The 22,195-nt window shown below is 55.7% G+C and overlaps 2 protein-coding genes across 2 annotated transcripts; one reads left to right on the top strand and one right to left on the bottom strand.

Annotated features, from left to right (window-relative positions):
* Positions 1–912: 912 nt before the first annotated feature.
* On the bottom strand, positions 913–8,705 carry PROM2 (prominin 2). The gene is made up of 23 exons (XM_030964057.1): positions 8,361–8,705; positions 7,612–7,661; positions 7,293–7,495; positions 7,079–7,199; positions 6,801–6,864; positions 6,559–6,648; positions 6,255–6,454; positions 6,096–6,170; positions 5,959–6,022; positions 5,685–5,844; positions 5,148–5,300; positions 4,683–4,806; positions 4,098–4,189; positions 3,936–4,020; positions 3,710–3,856; positions 3,555–3,626; positions 3,389–3,481; positions 3,239–3,292; positions 2,844–2,924; positions 2,124–2,192; positions 1,917–2,006; positions 1,710–1,816; positions 913–1,295 (listed from the first exon to the last, which is right to left on the bottom strand). Exons 1-23 carry the CDS (start codon positions 8,596–8,598, stop codon positions 1,232–1,234), a joined length of 2,496 nt encoding a protein of 831 aa, XP_030819917.1. The 5' UTR covers positions 8,599–8,705; the 3' UTR covers positions 913–1,231.
* Positions 8,706–10,533: 1,828 nt separating this feature from the next.
* DUSP11 (dual specificity phosphatase 11) lies at positions 10,534–22,082 on the top strand. Its single transcript, XM_030964088.1, has 12 exons — positions 10,534–10,604; positions 11,592–11,667; positions 14,217–14,348; positions 16,118–16,241; positions 16,568–16,628; positions 17,784–17,830; positions 18,325–18,397; positions 19,131–19,229; positions 20,196–20,325; positions 20,374–20,890; positions 20,921–21,197; positions 22,046–22,082. The coding sequence occupies exons 1-12, from the start codon at positions 10,570–10,572 to the stop codon at positions 22,080–22,082; spliced, it is 1,608 nt and encodes a 535-aa protein (XP_030819948.1). The 5' UTR covers positions 10,534–10,569.
* Positions 22,083–22,195: the final 113 nt, after the last annotated feature.

Below are 22,195 nucleotides of genomic sequence, written 5' to 3'. Positions count from 1 at the left end.
ATGAAAAGCAGGAATTTCACACTAAAAAAAATCACAAATTGGGAGATAAAGGGCTGGGCTTCCTTGGGATGCCGGGGGATGGATCAAGATGATTTTTGACGTCCCTTCCAACCCAAACCATCCCATGGTTGTACCCACCCGTTCACCTGCAGCTCCCAGAGCCCCCAGCTCTAATGAAGCTCTAATGAAGCTCTAATTAACAGCACCTCGAGGCCAGGAGGGGCCCCCACACCTGCAGTGGGGTTATTGGGGGGGTGGAGATGAGGGTTCCATGGGGTTTGGGTTTATCCGTGTCCTCAGCCCCAGAGCCCCCTTGTCCCTGTCACCCCCCTGGCCACAATCCCAGCCCCAGAGCCCCCCTCAGCCATGGGCCCCCCTCGGCCATAACCTCAACCCTGAACTTCCCCTAAATCCCTTCAAACCCAAAACCATGGGCTCCCCTCATCCCCAAATCCCCTCAGTCCCTTCCTCCCCAAATCCCCTCAGCCATGGGCTCCCCTAATCCCAAATCCCCTTAGTCCCTTCCTCCCCAAATCCCCTCAGCCATGGGTTCCCCACATCCCCAAATCCCCTCAGCCATGGGTTCCCCTCATCCCCAAATCCCCTCAGCCCCTCACCCCAAAGCCCCTCAGCCATGGGCTCCCCTAATCCCAAAGCCCCTCAGCCCCCTCATCCAAAGCCCCTCAGCCATGGGCTCCCCTCAGCCATAACCTCAACCCTGAAGTTCCCCTAAATCCCTTCAAACCCAAAACCATGGGTTCCCCTCCTCCCCAAATCCCCTCAGCCATGGGCTCCCCCCACCCTAAAGCCCCTCAGCCCCCTCACCCCAAATCCCCTCAGAACCGTTCCCTGTGGACGACGGGAACACGGAGGGTGCGAACAGAAGAGCCAGGGGCAGATTTTTGGGGAGGGTTTTAATGTGCCCCACACTGCCCAGGGGTGCGGGGAGTGGGGGGATCGCTGTGGGGTGTGAGAGGGGCGGGGGAGCCTCCCCTTCCAGCCGGGCTCCGGGAGCCCCCAGAGACCCCAAATCTCTGTGAGCCCCCAGAGACCCCAAATCTCTGGGAGCCCCATGCTCGGGAAGGACGCCAGACCCCAAAGGACACCGAGAAAGAGACGGCAGAGGGATCCCAAGCCCTGAGAGGTGCCAGAGGGATCCGGAGCTTTGTGCTTTGGGTTGGGTTTGGGTTTGTGGCAGCTCCTGGGGCGCCGCACCCGGCAGAGCCCCGTGCTAGAGCTTGAGCGCTGTGACTCGGGGGATGTGGAAGGGACAGGTCTCCTCTGACCCCGTGGAGCTGCAGGAGAGATGGAGAAAGCCCGAGGGATGGTCAGGGAGGGGTCCACACCCCCCCCATCCCCGTGTCCTCCCTGTCCCGTTGTCCTCCCCATCCCCTTGTCCTGCTGCTCCACGTCCCCCTCATCCTCTTGTCCTCCCCGTCCCCGTGTCCCCTTGTCCCTTCTTCTCCTTGTCCCCCATGTCCTCCCCATCTTCACGTCCTCCCTGTCCCCTTGTCCTCCTTGTCCATGTGTCCTCCCCATCCCTTTGTCCTGCTGCCCTGTGTCCCCCTCATCCTCTTGTCCTCCCTGTGTCCCCTTGTCCCCCCTTCTCCTTGTCCCCCGTGTCCCCCCCATCCTCTTGTCCTCCCTGTGTCCCCCCCCCCCCGTGTCCCCCTCGTCCCCCCGTGTCCCCGTCGCCGCCCGCCCCTCACATCAGGCGGTTGCGGATGGGGCGGAAGTGTTTGGTGAGTCTGACGGCGAAGATGATGCTGGGGATGAGGAAGAAGGTGCAGCAGCCCAGGCTGAACCAGAAGGCGTTCTGCAAGGAGAGCCGGCCGGGCTGAGCGGCGCCGGGAGGGCAGGGGCAGCCGCGGCGCTCCCGCAGCTCCTCCCGGGGCCCCGGGGAGGGCGATGCTCACCCAGGGCTCGGCGATGCGGTCGCACAGGATCACCCGCCCGTTGTCCAGGGCCGTGGCCAGCGGCTGGCACGAAGCCACGTCCTCCCTCAGCTGCAAGGAGACGAGCATCACGCCTGGCTGCTGGCGTGCGGTTTGCTTGTGGGGAGGGATCCGCGGGGGCTCCTGGGCCCCAAAAATCCCCGCGGGGTGACGGGGGGGGGCTCTCACCGTCTGCCCGACCCAGTTGAGATACTGGGTGAAATAGCGCAGCTCCTTCCTGGCGAAGCAGCCGAGCTCCTGGGCAGGGGAGAGGCAGCGTGGAGGGAGAATCCTGCACTTCCCGGCCCGGATTCAACCCCGCAGTTCCCAGTCCCAGGTTCAACCCCGCGCTTCCCAATTCCCATTCAGCCCCGCGGTTCCCAATTCCCATTCAGCTCCGCGGTTCCCAATCCGGATTCAACCCCACAGTTCCCAGTCCAGGTTCAACCCCGCACTTCCCAATTCCCACTCAGCCCCGTGCTTCCCAATCCGGATTCAGCCCTGCACTTCCCAATTCCCATTCAGCCCACAGTTCCCAATTCCGATTCAACCCTGCACTTCCCAGTCCGGATTCAACCCCACAGTTCCCAATTCCCATTCAGCCCCGCACTTCCCAGTTCAAATTTAACCCACAGTTCCCAATTCTGATGCAACCCCACAGTTTCCAATTCAGCCCTGCATTCCCCAGCCCGGCTCCATCCCTGCACTCCCCATCCCCACGTTTCCCGGCTCCATCCCCGGGTTTCCCATCCCAGCTCCATCCCCGCGCTCCCCAGCCTCTCTCCAGCCTCTCTCCGGGCTAATACAGGCTGGGAAGCGAGGGCTGAAGGCTCCCGGTGCCCTCTTCTCCCTCCTTCCTCCTGGCTGTAGCAAATTCTACTCCCGACGGTTCACCCGGCGCCGCCTCACCTGCCGCAGGATCTGCTGGGCCTGCAGGGGCAGCCGGGCTTCCACCGAAGCCGTGGTGGCCAGAGTCCTGCTCACCCGCTCCTGGGGAGGCACAGGAGGGCAGAGCATCCTCAGGGCCCGGAGCAGCGGGGTGGGCGCCCGAGGGGTGCAGTGAGCAGCCCCAGATTGGGTCTGGGTGCCGGGCAGGGAAAGGGGGATGTGCCCCAAGCAGGAAAAGCCCTTTAGAGGGGGATTTCTGTGTGACAGCAAATCTAACCCCTACAGGACACTGATTTTCCTGGCTGGCGTTTTTCCTGGCTCTCCCATCACCCTGCAGCTGTATTTTCTTGCTTTTTGGCAGATGGGACCCATGGAGCACCACGAGCTTTTTGGGGCTGGAAGAGACGTGCGAGTACCTTGAGGTGCAGTGCCAAACGGGAGAGGAACTGGACGCTTTCCCCCAGCTTTGCCTGCAGGACACGAAGGTAAGAAAGGCTCAGAAACCTCGTTTTCCCCTTCAAGGGGCTGCCAGCGGCGCCGCTGCCACCAGCCCGGCACGGACTCACCACCAAAGCCTCCTGCGACTGCACCGTGGAGTTCTGCATGTGCCACAGCGCCCTGGCCTCCGCTGCGAGCCGCGCTGCCACCGTGCTGTTCCTCTGCGGGGCACGGCGGGGTCAGCCCGGCCCCGAGGCCACCGGGGGCTCCCCCTTTGCCCGCCCCGCCGCTCACCTGCATCTTCTGCAGCCCCTCCAGGTTCCTCGCCAAGCCGGGCAGGCTGGTCTGCACCACGGGGTTCTTCATCTGCGGGGAAACGGAGTCGGGGGCTGCCCAAAATCCGGCGCCGCACCCCGCAGCGGGTCCAGCTGATGGCGAGCGCCCCTCACCTCCTCCTGGAAGCGCCCGTAGTCCACCTCGTCCAGCCCGCTGCGGGCGAAGGTCTCCAGGTCCTGCCTGCCCTCGCTGCGGAGGAGCCGCACGGCCCCCAGCTCCGCCGTGAAGTCTCCCAGGCGTTTTTGGAAGTCAGCCGTGTACTGCAGGGCGGGACAGGGCGTTCTGCGGGGCTCCCCGCAAGCCCAGCAAAGCTCCTGCCTCCCCCTGCCCGGGCCTCACCTGCGGCGTTCTCAGGTGCTCGTCCAGGTCGTAGGAGCCGTCGAGCTGCAGCACCTCCCAGAGCCCCGCGCCGCTCTTGCACTCCCTGCGAGGCACAGGGAGCGTCGGCAGAGCGATCCCAAATCCGCCCCGGCGGCGCGGGGCGGCTCCTGCCGCGCTCACCTGTACGCCGAGCTGAGGTTGGAGTCCCTCCTGAGGTTGAGCTGGCGGCTGAGGTTCATGGACGGAGGGAGATTGCCCGGGGTGTCGATGAACTGCGCCAAACAGGAGGAGAAACGGGGTCAGGGGAAGGCAGGGGCGCTCCCAGCGGGCATTCTGGGGTGCTCTGCCCTCGCAGGGGTATCCGGGGGGAGCTCATGGCAGCCTGAACTAATTTTGGGTTTATTTGGACATTTCCCAGTGAGGATCCTGGCCTGGTGAGTTTGGAGGGACCTGCCCGAGTGTGGCACTGCCATGGGGACAGTTCTGACCCCAGTCCCACGGCCCCAATCCCTCTCCCACCCCCATCCCCCCATCAAGCACCCCAAGAACCAGGGAACAACAAGTAGGAAGTGAATTAACAGCACAAAGGCGATTCCCAGCTGATGATGCAAATCCGAGGAGTTAATCCTAAACTTAATCTTCTGGTCTAGGACTGGGGGGCGCTTTTCCAGTCGGGTTTAAGGGCAGGACACAGAGCCTTTGGAGGTGTTTTGGTGCACGGAAGGAAAGATTTACAGGGCGATGTGTGGATGTGTGGCCACCCACCTTATAAATCTCCTGGTTGACCCAATTCCTGCAAACCAGCGTCTGGATGTTGCCCCCGACCAGGAAGGTGGCGAAAACCAGGAGGACGAGGAGCCAGGAGAACAGGAAAGCCAAGGCCACGCCGCTGCAAGAGGGAGAGGAGGCGGCGCCGGTGGCTTCGCAGCCCCGAGCGGGCAGGAAGGGACCTGCCCGTCCAGCTGCAGCCCCGCGGCTCCTTCCCGAGCCCGGGCACGCCGCGCTGGGCAGGGCAGGGCCCTCCCTGGCAGCTCGCAGGGAGGAGCAGCTTCTCCCAAAGCTGTGGGCGCAGGCGGTGCCTTCAAAAGCTTTTCCGCCGGGACCTCTGCCAGCCCCTCCCTTGGCTTTGCCTGGGTTTGTTTGGGGGGTGTGTGACATGGAGCAGCCCCCCAGCACCCAGATAAACACAGTGAGATGGAGCAGCCCCCCAGCACCCAGACAAACCCTTACACCAGGAGAAACTTGGCGCCAGCTTCCCCTCGGCACTCGTAGTCGCTGGGGTCCTCCCGCTTGGAAAGCCCGTACGCCCCCAGGGCCATCCCCGTCACGTTGCAGGCGAGGATGAGGAGGATGATGGAGCACAGCACCGTGCCCGCGATCCACCTGCGGGGAAGAGCAGCAAGGGCACAGCCTCGAGACGCGGGGCTGAGGCACCGGGGGCTCGGGGCCCTTCTCTGCTAGGAATGGTGCTCCTGTCAGAGCGAGGCTGCCGACGGGGAGGCATGCAGTGGCTGTGGGTATTATCTTTTGGAGCCCTCCCATTTTTCGGATATCTCGCTCGCCATTTAGGCTGTGAATGATGGAGCCTGAGCATAGGAAGAGCGTGGCTTTGAAGGATGCGTGAGTTGAGAGGTGGAAGAAGGCGAGTTCGGGGAGGTTTAGTCCGATTGTAACTGTTATTAGTCCTAGCTGGCTTGAAGTAGAGAAGGCAATGATTTTTTTAATGTCGTTTCGGGTAAGGGCGCATGCGGCTGCCGCCGGGCTCACCTGTAGCGCTCGAAGCGCTCCGCCTCCCGCAGGTACGGCCGGCTCCGCTGCTCCGCCTCCGCCAGCGCCTCGCTGGCCGGCCGCGTGTAGTCGGGCAGGGGGAAGCCGTCGGCGATGGACTGCACCTTCTCCGCCGTGCGGGCCAAATCAGCCCGCAAATCTGCGGCAAAGAGGATGGGCTGCAGGGCTGCAGGGTCCCTGCAGCCCACCCCGTGTCCCCAAAAGGATTCACGGCGTGGGGGATGTCCCCGCTCGCTGTGGCGGCCCCACTCACCCTGGATGACCTGCGCCATCCTCTCCACGGCCAGCTCCGGGATGGAGTTGAAGGTGCCGTTGGCCTGCAGGGAAAGAGGGGGTGCTGGAGCTGCCTGCGGGTGCTGCACCCCCCAAGCTTCACGCCGACCCCCAAACCTGGCGAATCATCTCCGCAAAGTCACTTCGGGGCAGACCGGCCAGCGCCTTCAACACCTTCTCCACCGACGGCACCTTGGGAGCGGGGACAAAGGACCCCGTGAGCCGCGGGGCGGCCGCCTGGGGAGGCGACCGGGGCCACCAGGAGCCCGTGCCCACCTTGCCGTAGTCGGCGCCCAGCTGCAGGCCCTGTGCCCTGCCCAGGACGCTGGCGCACGAGGTGCAGCGCGGGTCGTCCAGGAGCGCGACCACGCGGCGCCTCCGCTCCCGCAGCGCCGGCTCCAGCTCGGCCCGCGCCGCCGCCAGCGCCCGCGCCGTCCTGTGCGCGATCTGTAAATGGTGCAGCGAGCTCTGTAGGTCTTAAAGAGAAAGCCCAGGGCTCGGTCACGCTGCTCCGCTCGGCCGCCGCGGAGAGGCTGCGGCCCCGGTGGCGGTGCCGGGGACAGCGGAGCTCCGGCCGTACCTGCGGCCCGGTCCTGCAGGTCGGCGAGCGCCGCGTAGGTCATGGCCTGGAGCTGTGCGTGGATGGAGAGCCCCACGCTCCGGCTGAGCCCTGCAAGGCACCGAGGCTCCATCAGCACCGAGACGACCCCCAGGCCGAGCTCGGCTCCATCAGCACCGAGTCCATCCCCGGGGTGAGCTCGGCTCCATCAGCACCGAGTCCATCCCGGGGCGAGCTCGGCGTGCTGCCGGTGCCCTGCTTACCCCCTAGATCGGAGCTGATCTGCTTTCGGGGCACCTCGAACTTGTCCACCACCATCTGCACGCCCTGCCGGGAAAGAGGAGCCGCTCAGCCGCGGGGAGGGCAGGCAGCCCCGCGTTGCCATTCGGGACGCATTTTTAAGGCAGCCGCGTCATCTCCTCTTGCCCGGCGAACCATCCCCCGAGGGAAACGCGGCCACCCCTGGGCAGCGCCCCGTGCTGGGGGCGAGGCCGCTCGGGGACACACCTGGGGACCTTGGCAAGGCCATTCAGGGACTCACCTGGGGGACGTTGGCGAGGTGCTGCCGCAGCGTGCGCAGGGTGGAGGGCACGGCCCCCAGCCCCGGCTCCATCTGCCCCTTCACCCTCTGGCTGGTGACCAAGGCGCAGGTGACGCTGACCCTGCGGGGAGCGAGCGGGCGGTGACGGCGCGGCCCCGCAGGACGCGGCTCCCCCCGCCCAGCGCGCGTTTTGGGGGTGACTCGGGGGGCTCACAGCATGACGAGGGAGGTGAAGGACAGGCAGGCCAGCAGGCAGCGGCGGCGGCAGCCCAGCGAGCGCCGGTGGGCGCGGAGGCGGCCCCCGCAGCGCCGGCGGCTCCGGCAGTAGCAGAAGCACATCCCGGCCACCGGCACGGCCACGGTGAAGAGCAGAGCCACGGCGGCACAGACGACATAGCCCAGCTCGTACTGCACCACCTGCGCCACGGGAGAGCCTCGTTGGGGCGCCCCCGCACCGAGCTCGGGGTGCTCCAGGTGCCCTGTGCCAGGTGGGAACATCCCCGTGGCATCCCCTGCCCCACGGCCCGGCTCACCTGCGATGTCCTCACCGAGCTGGGGTCGTTCAGGGCCGTCCTGAGCAGCTCTGCAAAAAATAAATCATGGCGCAGGCAGAGGGGGCCCCAGCCGGTGCATCCCCAACCTTCCTGGGGCAGCGGCACCGGGACAGAGGCTGAACCCTCTTCTGAACCCCTGGGACCCCTGGAACTGCTCTGGGACAGAGGCTGAACCCTCTTCTGAACCCCTGGGACCCCTGGAACTGCTCTGGGACAGAGGCTGAACCCTCTTCTGAGCCCCTGGGACCCCTGGAGCCGCTCTGGGACATGGGGATCACAGCCAGCAGAACGCCCAAGGTCCTGGCAGCAGTGGGATCGCTCTGCTTGAGGTGAGGAATCATTATCCAGCTCATCCTCAATTTGTACTTTTGGACATAGTCAAGCAGACGTGCCCTGCAGCAGTATGGTTATAGGAACATTATATATCCTCTTGTATTTTTTCCCCTAGTGAGAGATGCTCACCAACAACTGATATTCCTGAGGGATTTACCATCAACTCAGAGATCCTCCCATTTTTAATCCCTCCACATCCCAGGCAAGGAACGGGGCTATTCATGGATCTATCACAACCATTTATTTTGGGCTGAATCCCTCTGCCATTCATTATTTATCTGCAATTTAGAGCGGCCCAACTACAGGAAGCAAACCCAGCCGAACTAACCCCATTTCTCTGCAAACCCACTGCATTGAACGACCCCAAATTTCTTCCCCCCCAGCTCGGGGCTCACCTGTGGGCAGCGGGTTCTGCTGGATGAGGTCCAGGCAGCGCCGGACGAGGGCATAGAGGGGATCCAGCGAGCTGGGCACGCGGTGCAGCGCCGGCACCCGGAGCTCGGCGTGCCGGTCGGTGAAGCGCAGCACCGGCGCTGCCCCGGGGCCGGCAGGGTGGCACTGCTGGCTGCGCGCCCCTCGCAGCATCGCCCCGGCCAGCAGCAGCAGCAGCAGCAGCAGCCCGGCCGCCCGCATGGCTCCGGGGGGCTCGCTCCGCTGCGATCGCCGGCCCCGGCCGCGCTGCTGCCGCTCCGGGAAACCTGCCTGACGGGTGAGCGGAGCCCAGACGCTGCCGCGGCTTGTTCCCCCGGCGCGGCTTCCCCGGGGCGGCTGCGTGGAGGCGTCTCCCAAACCATCCCGGGCGGGTTTGGCAAGCCCCGGCAGCCCTGAGTCACCGCCGCGGGGTCCCCGCTGTCGAGGCTGTCCCCAAAGCCACGGCAAGGCATCCCCGGGGTTTTGGGGGTGCTGAACCCCCCGTGCTTGGGCTGGAGGGTGCTGGACCCCACCGCAGCCAGCTGGGGAGGAGGGATTTGGGATTTTGGGCATGGCTTGGGGGGTGGGGATGTCCTTGTGGGGGGATGCTCGTGTGTGGATGGGGTACCCGGGGGTCAGGAAAGCGTCCTGAGAGCAGGGGTAGCAACAAGGAGACAAAATCAGCGCGTGCAGAGGGGCGCCGAGGCCCGGCCGGGTGTGAGATGAGCGCTCCATCCTCAGCCTGCGCCGGTCCCACAGCCCGAGGCGGCCGCGGCTCCTTCCCAGGGCCCGGATCCTGCTCGGCCCGGCCCGAGCGCTGATTACAGGCTGGGCTCAGGAGGTTCAACCTGATCCGTGCGTGCGGGGGGAGCGGCCCCGCCGTGCCCAGACGGCCCCGGGGCACCCCGAGAGCCGCCACCCCGCTCGGCCGGGCGGGTCGGACCGGCCCGTGCCCTCCGCGCTGCCCACGGCCCCGGCCGCCCCGCGGGGACGCTGATCCGGTGCTTCCCCTCCCTCTGGGAAAGGGGATTTCCTCCCGGGTTTGTTCCAGGCTCATCCCCACCACCCGCTTGGGAATGGGATGTTGGGGATGGGAAAATCCTGTCCCGGCTCGGTTTGTGCCATCCCAGGCCAGGGAATCCTGGGGTTTTCAGGATTTCAGCACCTCGCTGGTGCTGGGCAGTGATGGGGATGCCGGCGATGATTTCCCACCATGATTTCCCAACCACGGCCTCCATTTCCCGTTCCCACGGTGATTTCCTAACCCCAGCCTGGATTTCCCGTTCCCACGAGGATTTCTCATCCCCATTCCCATTTGACTTCCATGTCCACGATGATGATTTCCCACCCCACAATCATTTCCCACTCCCTGGTTCGGTACTGGGGCGGAGATGTTGGTGCTGGTGTGGCGATGCCAATGCTGGCACTGGACTGGGGACACTGGTTCGGTACTGGGACAGTGATGCTGGTTCGGTCCTGGTTCGGTGACAATGATTTGGTAGCCTTGGTTTGGTCCTGGTTCAGTGTCCCCAGTTCGGTGTCCCCGGTTCGGTGTCCTCTGTTCAGTGCCGGTTCTTTCCCGGTTCGGTGGCCCCGGTTCGGTGTCCCTGGTTCTGTCCCTGGTTCTGTCCCTGTTCTGTCCCGGTTCGGTGCCGGTTCTGTCCCGGTTCGGTCCCGGTTTGGTCCCGGTTCAGTCTCGATTCGGTGTCCCCGATTCAGTCCCAGTTCTGTTCTGATTCAGTCCCGGTTCGGTCCCGGTTCTGTCCCGGTTCGGTGCCGGTTCTGTCCCGGTTCGGTGCCGGTTCAGTCTAGGTTAAGTCTCGATTCGGTGTCCCCGGTTCTGTCCCGGTTCGGTCCCGGTTCGGTCCCGGTTCTGTCCCGGTTCTGTCCCGGTTCGGTCCCGGTTCTGTCCCGGTTCAGTCTCGATTCGGTGTCCCCGGTTCGGTCCCGGTTCTGTCCCGGTTCGGTCCCGGTTCTGTCCCGGTTCTGTCCCGGTTCGATGGCGCCCCCGCTCTGTGCCTGCAGTACCGCCCGTGACCGCTACGCGGCGCCAGAGCCCCAGAGCCGAGCGGGAGGGCGTGGCCTCTCAGCGATAGGCGTGGTCTCAACATGGGGGCGTGCGGCGGGCGCGAAAATGACGTCATGCGCGGACGCGAAAGTGACGTCACGCGCGGGCGCGGTGGTGTCGCCATCATGGCGGGCAGGGGATCCTGCCGCGTCCCGGAGCGGTGAGCGCGGCCCGAGCGCGGGGCCGGGGCCTGTGAGGGGCTCTGGGGATACCGGGTGTGAGGGGATACCGGGTGTGAGGGGGATACAGAGTGTGAGGGTCCCCGGGCCGGGAGACGCTTGAGGATCTCTGGCCAGGGTGGGAGTTGAAGGTCCCTGAGCCGGGGGGGGGGATTTGGGAGTCCGGGGAAGGTTTGAGGGGGGGATTTGGGAATTCCAGGCCCGGGAAGGTTTGAGGGGGATTTGGGAATTCCTGACCCTGTGGAGGTTTGAGGGGAATTTGGGAATTCCAGGCCCGGGAAGGTTTGAGGGGGATTTGGGAATTCCAGGCCCGGGAAGGTTTGAGGGGGGATTTGGGAATTCCCGGCGTGGGTTTGAGGGGATTTGGGGTCCCGGCCCTGTGGGGTTGGGGTTGGGATTCCCGGCCCTGGGGAGGTTTTGGGGGTCCCAGGCTCAGTGGGGTTTGAGGGGGGGAGTTGGGAATTCCCGGCCCTGGGGAGGTTTGAGGGGGGATTTGGGGGTCCCAGGCTCAGTGGGGTTTGAGGGGGGGAGTTGGGAATTCCAGGCCCGGGAAGGTTTGAGGGGGGATTTGGGAATTCCCGGCCCTATGGAGGTTTGAGGGTCCCCAGACCAGGGCCGTGGTTCCCAGGCCGGGGTGGGCTTCAGGGTCCTTAAGGACTGGGGAGGAATTTGGGGTTCCCTGGGCTGGACAGAGCGTGAGGGGTCCCCAGGACCAGCAGGAATTTGGGGGTCCCTGGGCCGGACAGAGCGTGAGGGGTCCCCAGGACCAGCAGGAATTTGGGGGTTCTGGGCCAGCCAGAGTTCAGGGCATCCCCAGCCCTGGGATTTTGGCCGCTCGTGGCTCGGGGGTCCCTGGCCATGGGGGATTTTTCACTGGGGGCTCTCAGCGCCGCTGAACTCGGGGTTCCCGGGCTGGGGGGGCTGTGTGGCCGGGGGTCCCTGCCCCGTGTGACCCCCGCATGGCTCAGGTGGACACAGTACACCCCCCTGGGCCGCAGGATGCCCGGCACGCGCTTCGTGGCCTTCAAGGTGCCCCTGAAGAAGGTGAGGGGACGCTTTGGGGTTTGGGGAGGGGGTTCCTTGAGGGAATTCCTGACCCCAAAATGCAGAGCTGGGTTTGGGAGGGGCAGCGGCTGGGCTCTGCTCCAGGGGACGGGGACAGGAGGAGAGGAAACGGCTGCAGGATGGACCAGGGGGGATTTATTCGTGGGGAGGTTTGGGACAGGAGCAGGAGGAGAGGAAGCTGTTTCAGGATGGACATCAGGGGGAATTTATTCCTGGGAAAGGAGGGGAGGTTTGGGACAGGGACAGGAGAAGAAAATCAGCTGCAGGCTGGACCAGGGGGGATTTATTCGTGGGGAGGATGGGGAGGTTTGGGACAGGGACAGGGGAAGAGGAAGCTGTTCCAGGGGGATTTATTTGTGGGGAGGATGGGGAGGTTTGGGACAGGGAAAGAGGAGAGGAAACGGCTCCAGGATGGACATCAGGGGGAATTTCTTCCTGGGAAAGGAGGGGAGGTTTGGGACAGGGAGAGGAGGACAAAAATCAGCTCCAGGATGGACCAGGGGGGATTTATTCGTGGGGAGGATGGGGAGGTTTGGGACAGGGAAAGGAGGAGAGGAAACTGCTCCAGGATGGACATCAGGGGGAATTTCTTCCTGGGAAGGGCAGGAAGGTTTGGGATAGGGAGAGGAGAAGAAAAATCAGCTCCAGGATGGACATCAGGGGGGATTTATTCGTGGGGAGGATGGGGAGGTTTGGGACAGGGACAGGAGGACAAAAATCAGCCCCAGAATGGACATCAGGAGGGATTTCATCCTGGGAAAGGAGGGGAGGTTTGGGACAGGGACAGGAGAAGAAAATCAGCTCCAGGATGGGACACTAGGGGGAATTTATTCCTAGGAAGGGTGGGGAGGGTTGGGACAGGGAGAGGAGGACAAAAATCAGCTCCAGGCTGGACACCAGGAGGGATTTCATCCTGGGAAGGGCAGGGAGGTTTGGGATAGGGAGAGGAGAAGAAAAATCAGCTCCAGGATGGACATCAGGGGGGATTTATTCCTGGGGAGGATGGGGAGGTTTGGGACAGGAGGAGAAAAATCAGCTGCAGGCTGGACCAGGGGGGATTTATTCCTGGGAAAGGAAGGGAGGTTTGGGACAGGGAGAGGAGGACAAAAATCAGCTCCAGGATGGGCCAGGGGGGATTTATTCGTGGGGAGGATGGGGAGGTTTGGGACAGGGACAGGGGAAGAGGAAGCTGCTCCAGGCTGGACATCAGGAGGAATTTCTTCCTGGGAAAGGCAGGGAGGTGTTGGAGCTGCCCAGGTTTGGGACAGGAGAACAAAAATCAACCCCAGGCTGGATGTCAGGAGGGATTTCTTTCTGGGAAGAGCAGGAGGAGAGGGGCAGGAGGACAAAAATCAGCCACAGGCTGGGCACCAGGGGGGATTTATTCCTGAGAAGGGCAGGGAGGTTTGGGACAGGGACAGGAGGAGAGAAATCAGCTCCACCTGGAGATTAGGAGGAATTTCTTCCTGGGAAGGGTGGGAAGGGTTGGGACAGGGACAAGAGGACAAAAATCAGCCCCAGGCTGGGCACCAGGAGGAATTTCTTCCTGGGAAGGGCGGTTTGGGCAGGAGGAGAGGAAACAGCCCCAGGATGGGCACCAGAGGGGTTTTTCCCTGGGAAGGGCAGGGAGGTGTTGGAGGTTTGGTGCTGCCCACCCTGGAGGTGGCACTGAGTGCTCTGGGCTGGGTACAGGGTGGGCATCGGGCACAGCTGGCCCTGGATGGTGCTGAGGAGCTTCTGCAGCCTCAGGAATTCTGTGATTTGTGTGTTTGGCATGAATTCCCACCTGGAGTGAGTGCCTGGCTGTGTGTGTCACTGTGAATGTTGTCCCTCACCCCTGGGAGCTCCCAGAGCTCTCAGCAAATCCATAAACTGGGTGGTTTTAATGTGGAAATTAAAGTGGATAATTTTAATTAAACTGGAAATTAAACTGGATAATTTTAATGCGGAAATTAAACTGGATCATTTTAATGCGGAAATTAAACTGGATAATTTTAATGCGAAAATTAAACTGGATAATTTTAATGCGAAAATTAAACTGGATAATTTTAATGCGGAAATTAAACTGGGTAATTTTAATTAAACTGGAAATTAAACTGGATAATTTTAATGCGAAAATTAAACTGGATAATTTTAATGCGGAAATTAAACTGGATAATTTTAATGCGGAAATTAAACTGGATAATTTTAATGCGGAAATTAAACTGGGTAATTTTAATTAAACTGGAAATTAAACTGGATAATTTTAATGCGAAAATTAAACTGGATAATTTTAATGCGGAAATTAAACTGCATAATTTTAATTAAACTGGAAATTAAACTGGATAATTTTAATGCGAAAATTAAAATGAAAATTTTCATTTTCACCCAAACAATCCCAGAATTCAGTGACCAAACTGTGATTTGCTGTTTTTTTAGTCTCTGATCTCCAGCACACTCCAGAGCAGCAGTGTCCCCTCTCCCCACGCCTAGATTTTAGTAACTGCTTTAAAACACCATTTCCTGCTTCCAACCATCATTTCCTGCAGAGCTTTGAGCAGAACCTCCTGCCAGAGGAGAGATTTTCCCCTCGTGACCTCATCAGGAAGGTGCAGGAGAGGAAGGAGGAGCTGGGGCTGATCATCGACCTCACCTACACCACGCGCTACTACGGCAGGGAGGTCAGAGCTCAAACTGGGCAATTCTCCCCAAAACCAGCTCCCTGGGGGGCTGGGATGCTCTGCCAGGGCTGAGCTGCAGCCTTGCAGGGCACTGGGGTGGTTCTGGTCAAGTCTCCAACCCCCAGATCTTTTATTACCCGTGATTGTGGAATTAATAAGGATTTTTGTGTGAGCAAAACTGGGTTTTTTTCTGATTTTTTACCTGTGATTGTGTAATTAATAAGGATTTTTGTGTGAGGAAAACTGGGTTTTTTTCTGATTTTTTACCCGTGATTGTGTAATTAATAAGGATTTTTGTGTGAGCAAAACTGGTTTTTTTTTCGTTTTAGTGATTGTTAATTAATTTGGTTGATTTTTACCTGTGATTGTGTAATTAATAAGGATTTTTGTGTGAGAAAACTGGGTTTTTTTCTGATTTTTTACCTGTGATTGTGTAATTAATAAGGATTTTTGTGTGAGCAAAACTGGGTTTTTTTCTGATTTTTTACCTGTGATTGTGTAATTAATAAGGATTTTTGTGTGAGGAAAACTGGTTTTTTATTACCTGTGATTCTTTAATTAATCAGAGTTGTTCTGTGAGGAAAACTGATCTTTTATTGCCTGTGATTGTGTAATTAATAAGGATTTTTGTGTGAGCAAAACTGGGTTTTTTTCTGATTTTTTACCCATGATTGTGTAATTAATAAGGATTTTTGTGTGAGGAAAGCTCTTGTTTTCCTGCTTTGCTACTACCTGTGATTCTTTAATTAACAACAATTTTTATGTGAGGAAAACTGGTTTTTTTCTGATTTTTTACCCATGATTGTGTAATTAATAAGAATTTTTGTGTGAGGAAAACTGGTTTTTTTCTTCCTAGTCTATTACCTGACATTCTTTAATTAATAAGGATTTTTGAGTGAGGAAAATGGGTTTTTTTCTGGTTTATTACCTGTGATTCTTTAATTAATCAGAATTTCTATGTTAGGAAAACTTATCTTTTTCTGGGGTTTTTACCTGTGTTTGTGTAATTAATAAGAATTTTTGTGTGAGGAGGAAAACACAGTTTTTTCTAGTCTTTTACCTGTCATTCTTTAATTAATAAGAATTTTTGTGCAAGGAAAACACATTTTTTTGCTGGTTTTTTACCTGTCATTCTTTAATTAATAAGAATTTCTGTGTGAGGAACACACATCTTTTTCTGGTTTTTTACCTGTGATTCTTTAATTAATAAGAATTTTTGTGTGAGGAACACACATATTTTTTTTGGTTTTTACCTGTCATTCTTTAATTAATAAGAATTTTTGTGTGAGGAACACACATTTTTTTTGGTTTTTTACCTGTCATTCTTTAATTAATAAGAATTTTTGTGTGAGGAACACACTTTTTTTTTGGTTTTTACCTGTCATTCTTTAATTAATAAGAATTTTTGTGTGAGGAACACACATATTTTTTTGGTTTTTTACCTGTCATTCTTTAATTAATAAGAATTTTTGTGTGAGGAACACACTTTTTTTTGGTTTTTACCTGTCATTCTTTAATTAATAAGAATTTTTGTGTGAGGAACACACATATTTTTTTTGGTTTTTTACCTGTCATTGTTTAATTAATAAGAATTTTTGTGTGAGGAACACACACATTTTTTTTGGTTTTTTACCTGTCATTCTTTAATTAATAAGAATTTTTGTGTGAGGAAAACTGGTTGGTTTTTTTTTTTTATTATTACCCGTGTTTGTGTAATTAATAAGAATTTTGGTGCTTTTTCTGGAAACTGCTGATTTTTTCCCCCACAGGAGCTGCCCCCCACAATGCGCTACTGCAAGATCCTGACCATGGGCCACGAGATCCCCAACAGAAAAACCTTCCTGAGGTTCAGGTACCTGGTGAGAAGGTTCCTGATGGCCAACAAGGACAATGGTGAGCCTGCCTTTCCCCTCCTCTGGGCCTGGCAGCGTCCAAGAAATCCAATAAATTGGATTTCCTGGGGAAGGAATTCTGATATCCAGGGCAGGGATGGAGGCAGAGCTTGGATGTGCCTCACACCCCAAAGCACTGCAGGGTTCTGGGATTTGAGCCTTAATTGGTGAGCAGGCAGAGTTAATGAGCTGAGTGCTAATTAGACCTGAGCATGGTGATGAGTGTGGGTGTTGCAGTGGGGGGGTTTGGGGCAGCTGGGCTCGTTCTGGGGGCATTTGGGACACTGGGGAGGGGAAGCAGCTCGGGGTGCCCTGTGTGTGTTGCAGATAAACTCATCGGGGTGCACTGCACACATGGGCTGAACAGGACTGGCTACCTGGTCTGCAGGTGAGTGCTGAGGGTGGCACTGCCAGGGCCCCCGGGTGGCACTGCCAGGCGCTCGCGCAATTCCACAGTGCCAAACGAGCCACCAGTCAGTTCTCCTTGCCCAGGTGGGCTCAGAGGTGCCAATTCCAGGTCAGTTCTCCTCGCCCAGGTTGGCAATTCCAGGTCAGTTCTCCTTGCATAAGTTGGCAATTCCAGGTGAGTTCTGGTGGCAATTCCAGGTGAGTTCTCCTTGAGGCAATTCCAGGTCAGTTCTCCTTGTGCCAATTCCAGGTCAGTTCTTGCCTAAGTTGGCAATTCCAGGTCAGTTCTGCTTGTGGCAATTCCAGGTGAGTTCTCCTTGCCCAGGATGGCAATTCCAGATCAGTTTTCCTTGAGGCAATTCCAGGTCAGTTCTCCTTGCCCAGGTGGGCTCAGAGGTGGAAATTCCAGGTCAGTTCTTGCCCAGGTCAGCAATTCCGGGTGAGTTCTCCTTGTGCCAATTCCAGGTGAGCTCTCCTTGCCCAGGATGGCAATTCCAGGTCAGTTTTCCTTGCCCAGGTGGGCTCAGTGGTGCCAATTCCAGGTCAGTTCTCCTTGTGCCAATTCCAGGTGAGTTCTGGTGCCAATTCCAGGTCAGTCCTCCTGATGGCACTTCAGGTGAGTTCTGGTGCCAATTCCAGGCGAGTTCTGGTGCCAATTCCAGGTGAGTTCTCCTTGTGCCACTTCAGGTGAGTTCTGGTGCCAATTCCAGGCGAGTTCTGGTGCCAATTCCAGGTGAGTTCTGGTGCCAATTCCAGGTCAGTTCTCCTGGTGCCAATTCCAGGTGAGTTCTGGTGCCAATTCCAGGTGAGTTCTGGTGCCAATTCCAGGCGAGTTCTGGTGCCAATTCCAGGCGAGTTCTGGTGCCAATTCCAGGTGAGTTCTCCTTGCCCAGCTGGGCTCACCGCTGCCACTTCAGGAGCAAACCAGACTGGAGTAATTTCTGTGACCCCAAACTTACAAGGATTCACAGGGGGACATTTTTTTTCCATCCCAAAATCCAGCGTTAAATGCTGATTCTCCATAAATAAAAGGTTTAAAACTCCCCATTCCTTTTTCATCTGTTTGAATCATCACCAAGCCATCAGCATTTTCATAATTAATTGTGTAATTAGAGATGTTTTGCTGCTTTTTCAGGTACCTGATTGAGGTTGAAGGCATGGAGCCCAATGCTGCCATAGAATGTGAGCATCCTGCTGGGATGGGAATGTTCAGGGAGGGAAGGGCAAATTCTGGGAGGAAACTTTTAAAAAAGGTTTTTTAGAAAGTAGATTTAAGTGACTTTTCTTTTTATTTGGGAATTTTTTTTTTTTTTGAGAAAAGTGGGAAAAATTGTTTATTTAACAGTGTTTATAGATATGAAAAATTAATACTGTTAAACAATAAAATTTTTTTTTGTTGGTTTTGGGATAAATTAAATGAAATTTAGAATTTTTTTGGTGGATTGTAGTTTGGTTTGCTTAGCTTTTTATTAGTTTTTGGTGTTGAAATGTAGTGTTTTAGGCTCTGGTGGTTTTTAGGTTTTTAGTTTAGAGTAGATTTGAACACTTTTTAAAAAAAGAAAAATTACAGTTCAGGGAACTTTTTTTTTGTTTGTTTTAGTTAGCTAAAAAAGAAATGAAAAATAAGAGTTTTGGGATGGTTTCAGCTGCTCTGGGGTAACTCTGTGTGTCCCCAGTGTTCAACACATCCCGAGGGCACCCCATGGAGAGAACCAACTACATCCAGGACCTGCAGAGGAGAGCACCGGGGTGAGCCTGGCTGGAAACCCCCGAGGGCAGGGTCCCTGGGTTCGGGGAGAAACCCCCTTGCGAGGCAGGGCAGGGGCTGGGGTGGAACTCCCAGGAAATCTGGGGCTGCTCCATCCCTGGGAGCGTCCAAGGAGCAGCCTGGGCGAGGGAAAGGTGTCCCTGGGTGGGGTTTAAGGTCCTTTCCAACCCAAATTCTGGGCTTGGAGCTGGATGGAAAAACCCCCCCAGGCCTCTTTCAGGGTGTGAAGAGTTTATGGGATCCCTCAGTGGGTGAAAAACTCCATTTTTCCAGTGAGAACATCTGGAACTGGATGGAAAAAACCCCCCCAGGCTTCTTTCAGGGTGTGAAGAGTTTATGGGATCCCTTCAGTGGGTGAAAAACTCCCATTTTTCCAGTGAAAACATCTGGAACTGGATGGAAAACCCACCTAGGCCTCCTCTCAGGGTGTGAAGAGTTTATGGGATCCCTGAGTGGGTGAAAAGCTCCATTTTTCCAGTGAAAACATCTGGAACTGGATGGAAAAAACCCCCCTAGGCCTCTTTCAGGGTGTGAAGAGTTGATGGGATCCTTCAGTGGGTGAAAAACTCCATTTTTCCAGTGAGAACATCTGGAACTGGATGGAAAAAACCCCTCCCCAGGCTTCTTTCAGGGTGTGAAGAGTTTATGGGATCCCTGAGTGGGTGAAAAGCTCCCATTTTCCCAGTGAAAACATCTGGAATTGTCTTTCCAAAGCAGCTGTGAGCTGAAGGATTTGGGCTCAGATCTCAGGAGGGAAAGCAGTGCCCCCACAAAGGCCCAGGAGCACCCCCAGCCCCCCCTGGCAGTGCCCAGGTAGGTGTTTGCCCCTTTCCCCTGCTCCCTCCCTTTGGGAACAACCCCAGCTGGGTTTTTCCAAGCTCCCCCAGCTCTGGGAGGGTAAAAAAAAAATATTTCTGGAAAAAAAAAATACATTTCTGAAAGTTGTTCAGGGCCAGAATGGCAGCAGGGAGGCTCTTGTGCCTGGGAATGCTCCCAAAGCATCTCCAGGACAGCTTTGGGCACAGCTGGGGCTCCTTCCCCTCATCCCCAGTTCCTGATGGGGATTGAGAAAAATTCCTGATGGGGATTGAGAAAAATTCCTGATGGGGATTGAAAAAATCCTTGATGGAAATTGAAAATTCCTGATGGGAATTGAAAAAATCCCTGATGGAAACTGAGAAAAATTCCTGATGGGGATTGAGAAAAAATATCCCTGATGGAAAATTCTGATGGGGATTGAGAAAAATTCCTGATGGAAATTGAAAATATTCCTGATGGAAATTGAGAAAAATTCCTGATGGGGATTGAGAAAAATTCCTGATGGAAATTGAAAAAATCCCTGATGGAAATTGAGAAAAATTCCCTGATGGGAATTGAAAATATCCCTGATGGAAATTGAGAAAAATTCCTGATGGGGATTGAGAAAAATTCCTGATGGAGATTGAAAAAAATCCCTGATGGAAATTGAAAAATTCTTGATGGGAATTGAAAAAAAATCCTGATGGGAATTGGAAAAAATCCTGATGAGAATTGAAAAAAGTCCCGAATGGAAATTGAAAAAAATCCCGAATGGAAATTGAAAAAAATCCCTGATGGGAATTGAAAATATCCCTGATAGAAATTGAGAAAAAATCTTGATGGGGATTGAGAAAAATTCCTGATGGGAATTGAAAATATCCCTGATGGAAATTGAAAAAAATTCCTGGTGGGAATTGAAAAAAAGGCTCTGGGTGCTCCCCCCAGCCCTTTTTTGGGTGCTGATCCCCAATTTCTTTGCAGGAGCAGCAGCAGCGCCAGGCAGAGGCAGGAAGAGCAGAGAAATCTAGAGCAGAGGAAGCAGAAAAAGCAGAATTATGTGGAGATGGAGCATCAGGAACAGAGGGAACAGAAGAAGCAGAATTATCAGGAGCAGAACCTTCTGGAGATGGAGCATGAAGAGCAGAGGAAGCAGAAAAAACAGAACCTTCTGGAGATGGAGCATCTGGAGGAGAGGAGGCAGAAAAAGGTGAAACATCAGGAACAGAATCACCTGGAGCAGAGGAAACAGAAAAAGCAGAATCATGTGGAGCAGAGGAAGCAGAAAAACCTGGAACATCAGGGACAGAATCGTCTGGAAACTGAGCATCAGGAGCAGAGGAAAGAGAAAAACCAGAAACACCTGGAGCAGAAGCAGCAGAATAACCTGGAACAGAATAATCTGGAGATGGAGCAGAGGAAGCAGAAGGAGCAGAACCATCTGGAGATGGAGCATCAAGAGAAAAGGGAGAAGAAAAAGCAGAAACATCTGGAGCAGAGGAAGCAGAAAAAGCTGAAGAACCTGGAGCAGAACCATCTGGAGATGGAGCAGAAGGAGCAGAACCATCTGGAACAGAGGGAGAAAAACAAGCTGGAGCATCAGGAGCAGAATAATGTGAAGCAGAAAAAACTGGAGCTCCAGGAGCATCTGGAGCAGAGAAAGCAGAACAAGCTGAAACATCTGGAAGAGAATGGTGTGGAGCTGGAACATCTGGGAGAGAATGGTGTGGAGCTGGAACATCTGGAAATGGAACGTCAGGAGCAGAGGAGGCAGAGAAAACTGGAACATCTGGAGCAGAATCATCTGGAGATGGAGCATCAGGAGCAGAGGAGGCAGAAAAAGCAAAATCATCTGGAGATGGAGCATCAGGAGCAGAGGAGGCAGAAAAAGCAGAAACATCAGGAGCAGAACCATCTGGAAATTGAGCACCTGGAGCAGAGGAAGCAGAAAAAACTGGAACATCAGGAGGAGAGGAAGCAGAAAAAGCAGAACCAGCTGGAGATGGAGCATCAGGAGGAGAGGAAGCAGGAAAAGCTGGATAAGAGACAGCAGAAGAAACAGAATTACCTGGAGCAGAAGAAACAGAATTACCTGGAGCAGAATCATCAGGAGCAGCGGGAGCAGAAGAAACAGAATTACCTAGGAGCAGAAGAAACAGAATTTTCTGGAACAGAATCAACAGGAGCAGAAGAAACAGAATTTTCTGGAACAGAATCAACAGGAGCAGAAGAAACAGAATTTTCTGGAACAGAATCAACAGGAGCAGAAGAAACAGAATTTTCTGGAACAGAATCAACAGGAGCAGAAGAAACAGAATTTTCTGGAACACAATCAACAGGAGCAGAAGAAACAGAATTTTCTGGAACACAATCACCAGGAGCAGAAGAAACAGAATTTTCTGGAACACAATCAACAGGAGCAGAAGAAACAGAATTTTCTGGAACAGAATCATCAGGAGGCCCTGGGGCTGCCCTGCCCTGCGCCCCCCAGGAACTGCTGCCTGTCCCCACCCCTCAAGAAGAAGAAGCAGCAGCAGCAGCAGCAGGAGCTGTGTCCCCCCCAGGCCAGGAGAACCCTGCAGGGAGCAGCTGGAGCTGCCCAGCCCTGCCTTTAATCTGATTTTTAATCTGATTTTTAATCTGATTTTTAATCTGATTTTTAATCTGATTTTTAATCTGATTTTTAACCTGGTTTTTTCTCACTGCCCGCAGCTCTGGTGCTTTTCCACCAGGAGAACCCTGCAGGCAGCAGCAGGAGGTGCCAGGCAGCAAGGTTTTAAAAAATCCAGGCTGGTTTTTAATCTGGTTTCGTCGCAGCTCCGGTGCTTTTGCAGGAATTGTTTTTTCATCGGGGCTGTGACTGATCCGTGAGGGATTCTGGAATAATCCTAAGGAAACTTCCTCAGGTACCCCTGGACCTTCAACAAAACGGGTTTTTGTTGATTTCCTCAGGGCAAGGAACGGGACTGGCCATGAAAACTCCG

The sequence above is a fragment of the Camarhynchus parvulus genome, chromosome 22 (genome assembly GCF_901933205.1).
Source record: "Camarhynchus parvulus chromosome 22, STF_HiC, whole genome shotgun sequence".
Lineage (NCBI taxonomy): Eukaryota > Metazoa > Chordata > Aves > Passeriformes > Thraupidae > Camarhynchus > Camarhynchus parvulus.
Note: the sequence above shows the minus strand (reverse complement) of the source record. Positions and strands in the feature narration are given on the sequence as shown.

Bases quoted from the DNA above. Each gene is read 5' to 3' on its own strand.
- PROM2 (XM_030964057.1), bottom strand. From the start codon at position 8,598: ATGCGGGCGGCCGGGCTGCTGCTGCTGCTGCTGCTGCTGGCCGGGGCG. The intron at 4,021-4,097 runs GTGAGCGCGGCA...TGTGCCTCGCAG, and splicing joins AACCTCAGCTCGGCGTACAG to GGAGTGCAAGAGCGGCGCGG. The intron at 1,817-1,916 runs GTGAGCATCGCC...CTCTCCTTGCAG, and splicing joins ACCGCATCGCCGAGCCCTGG to AACGCCTTCTGGTTCAGCCT.
- DUSP11 (XM_030964088.1), top strand. From the start codon at position 10,570: ATGGCGGGCAGGGGATCCTGCCGCGTCCCGGAGCG. The intron at 14,349-16,117 runs GTCAGAGCTCAA...TTTCCCCCACAG, and splicing joins CGCGCTACTACGGCAGGGAG to GAGCTGCCCCCCACAATGCG. The intron at 16,242-16,567 runs GTGAGCCTGCCT...TGTGTGTTGCAG, and splicing joins GATGGCCAACAAGGACAATG to ATAAACTCATCGGGGTGCAC.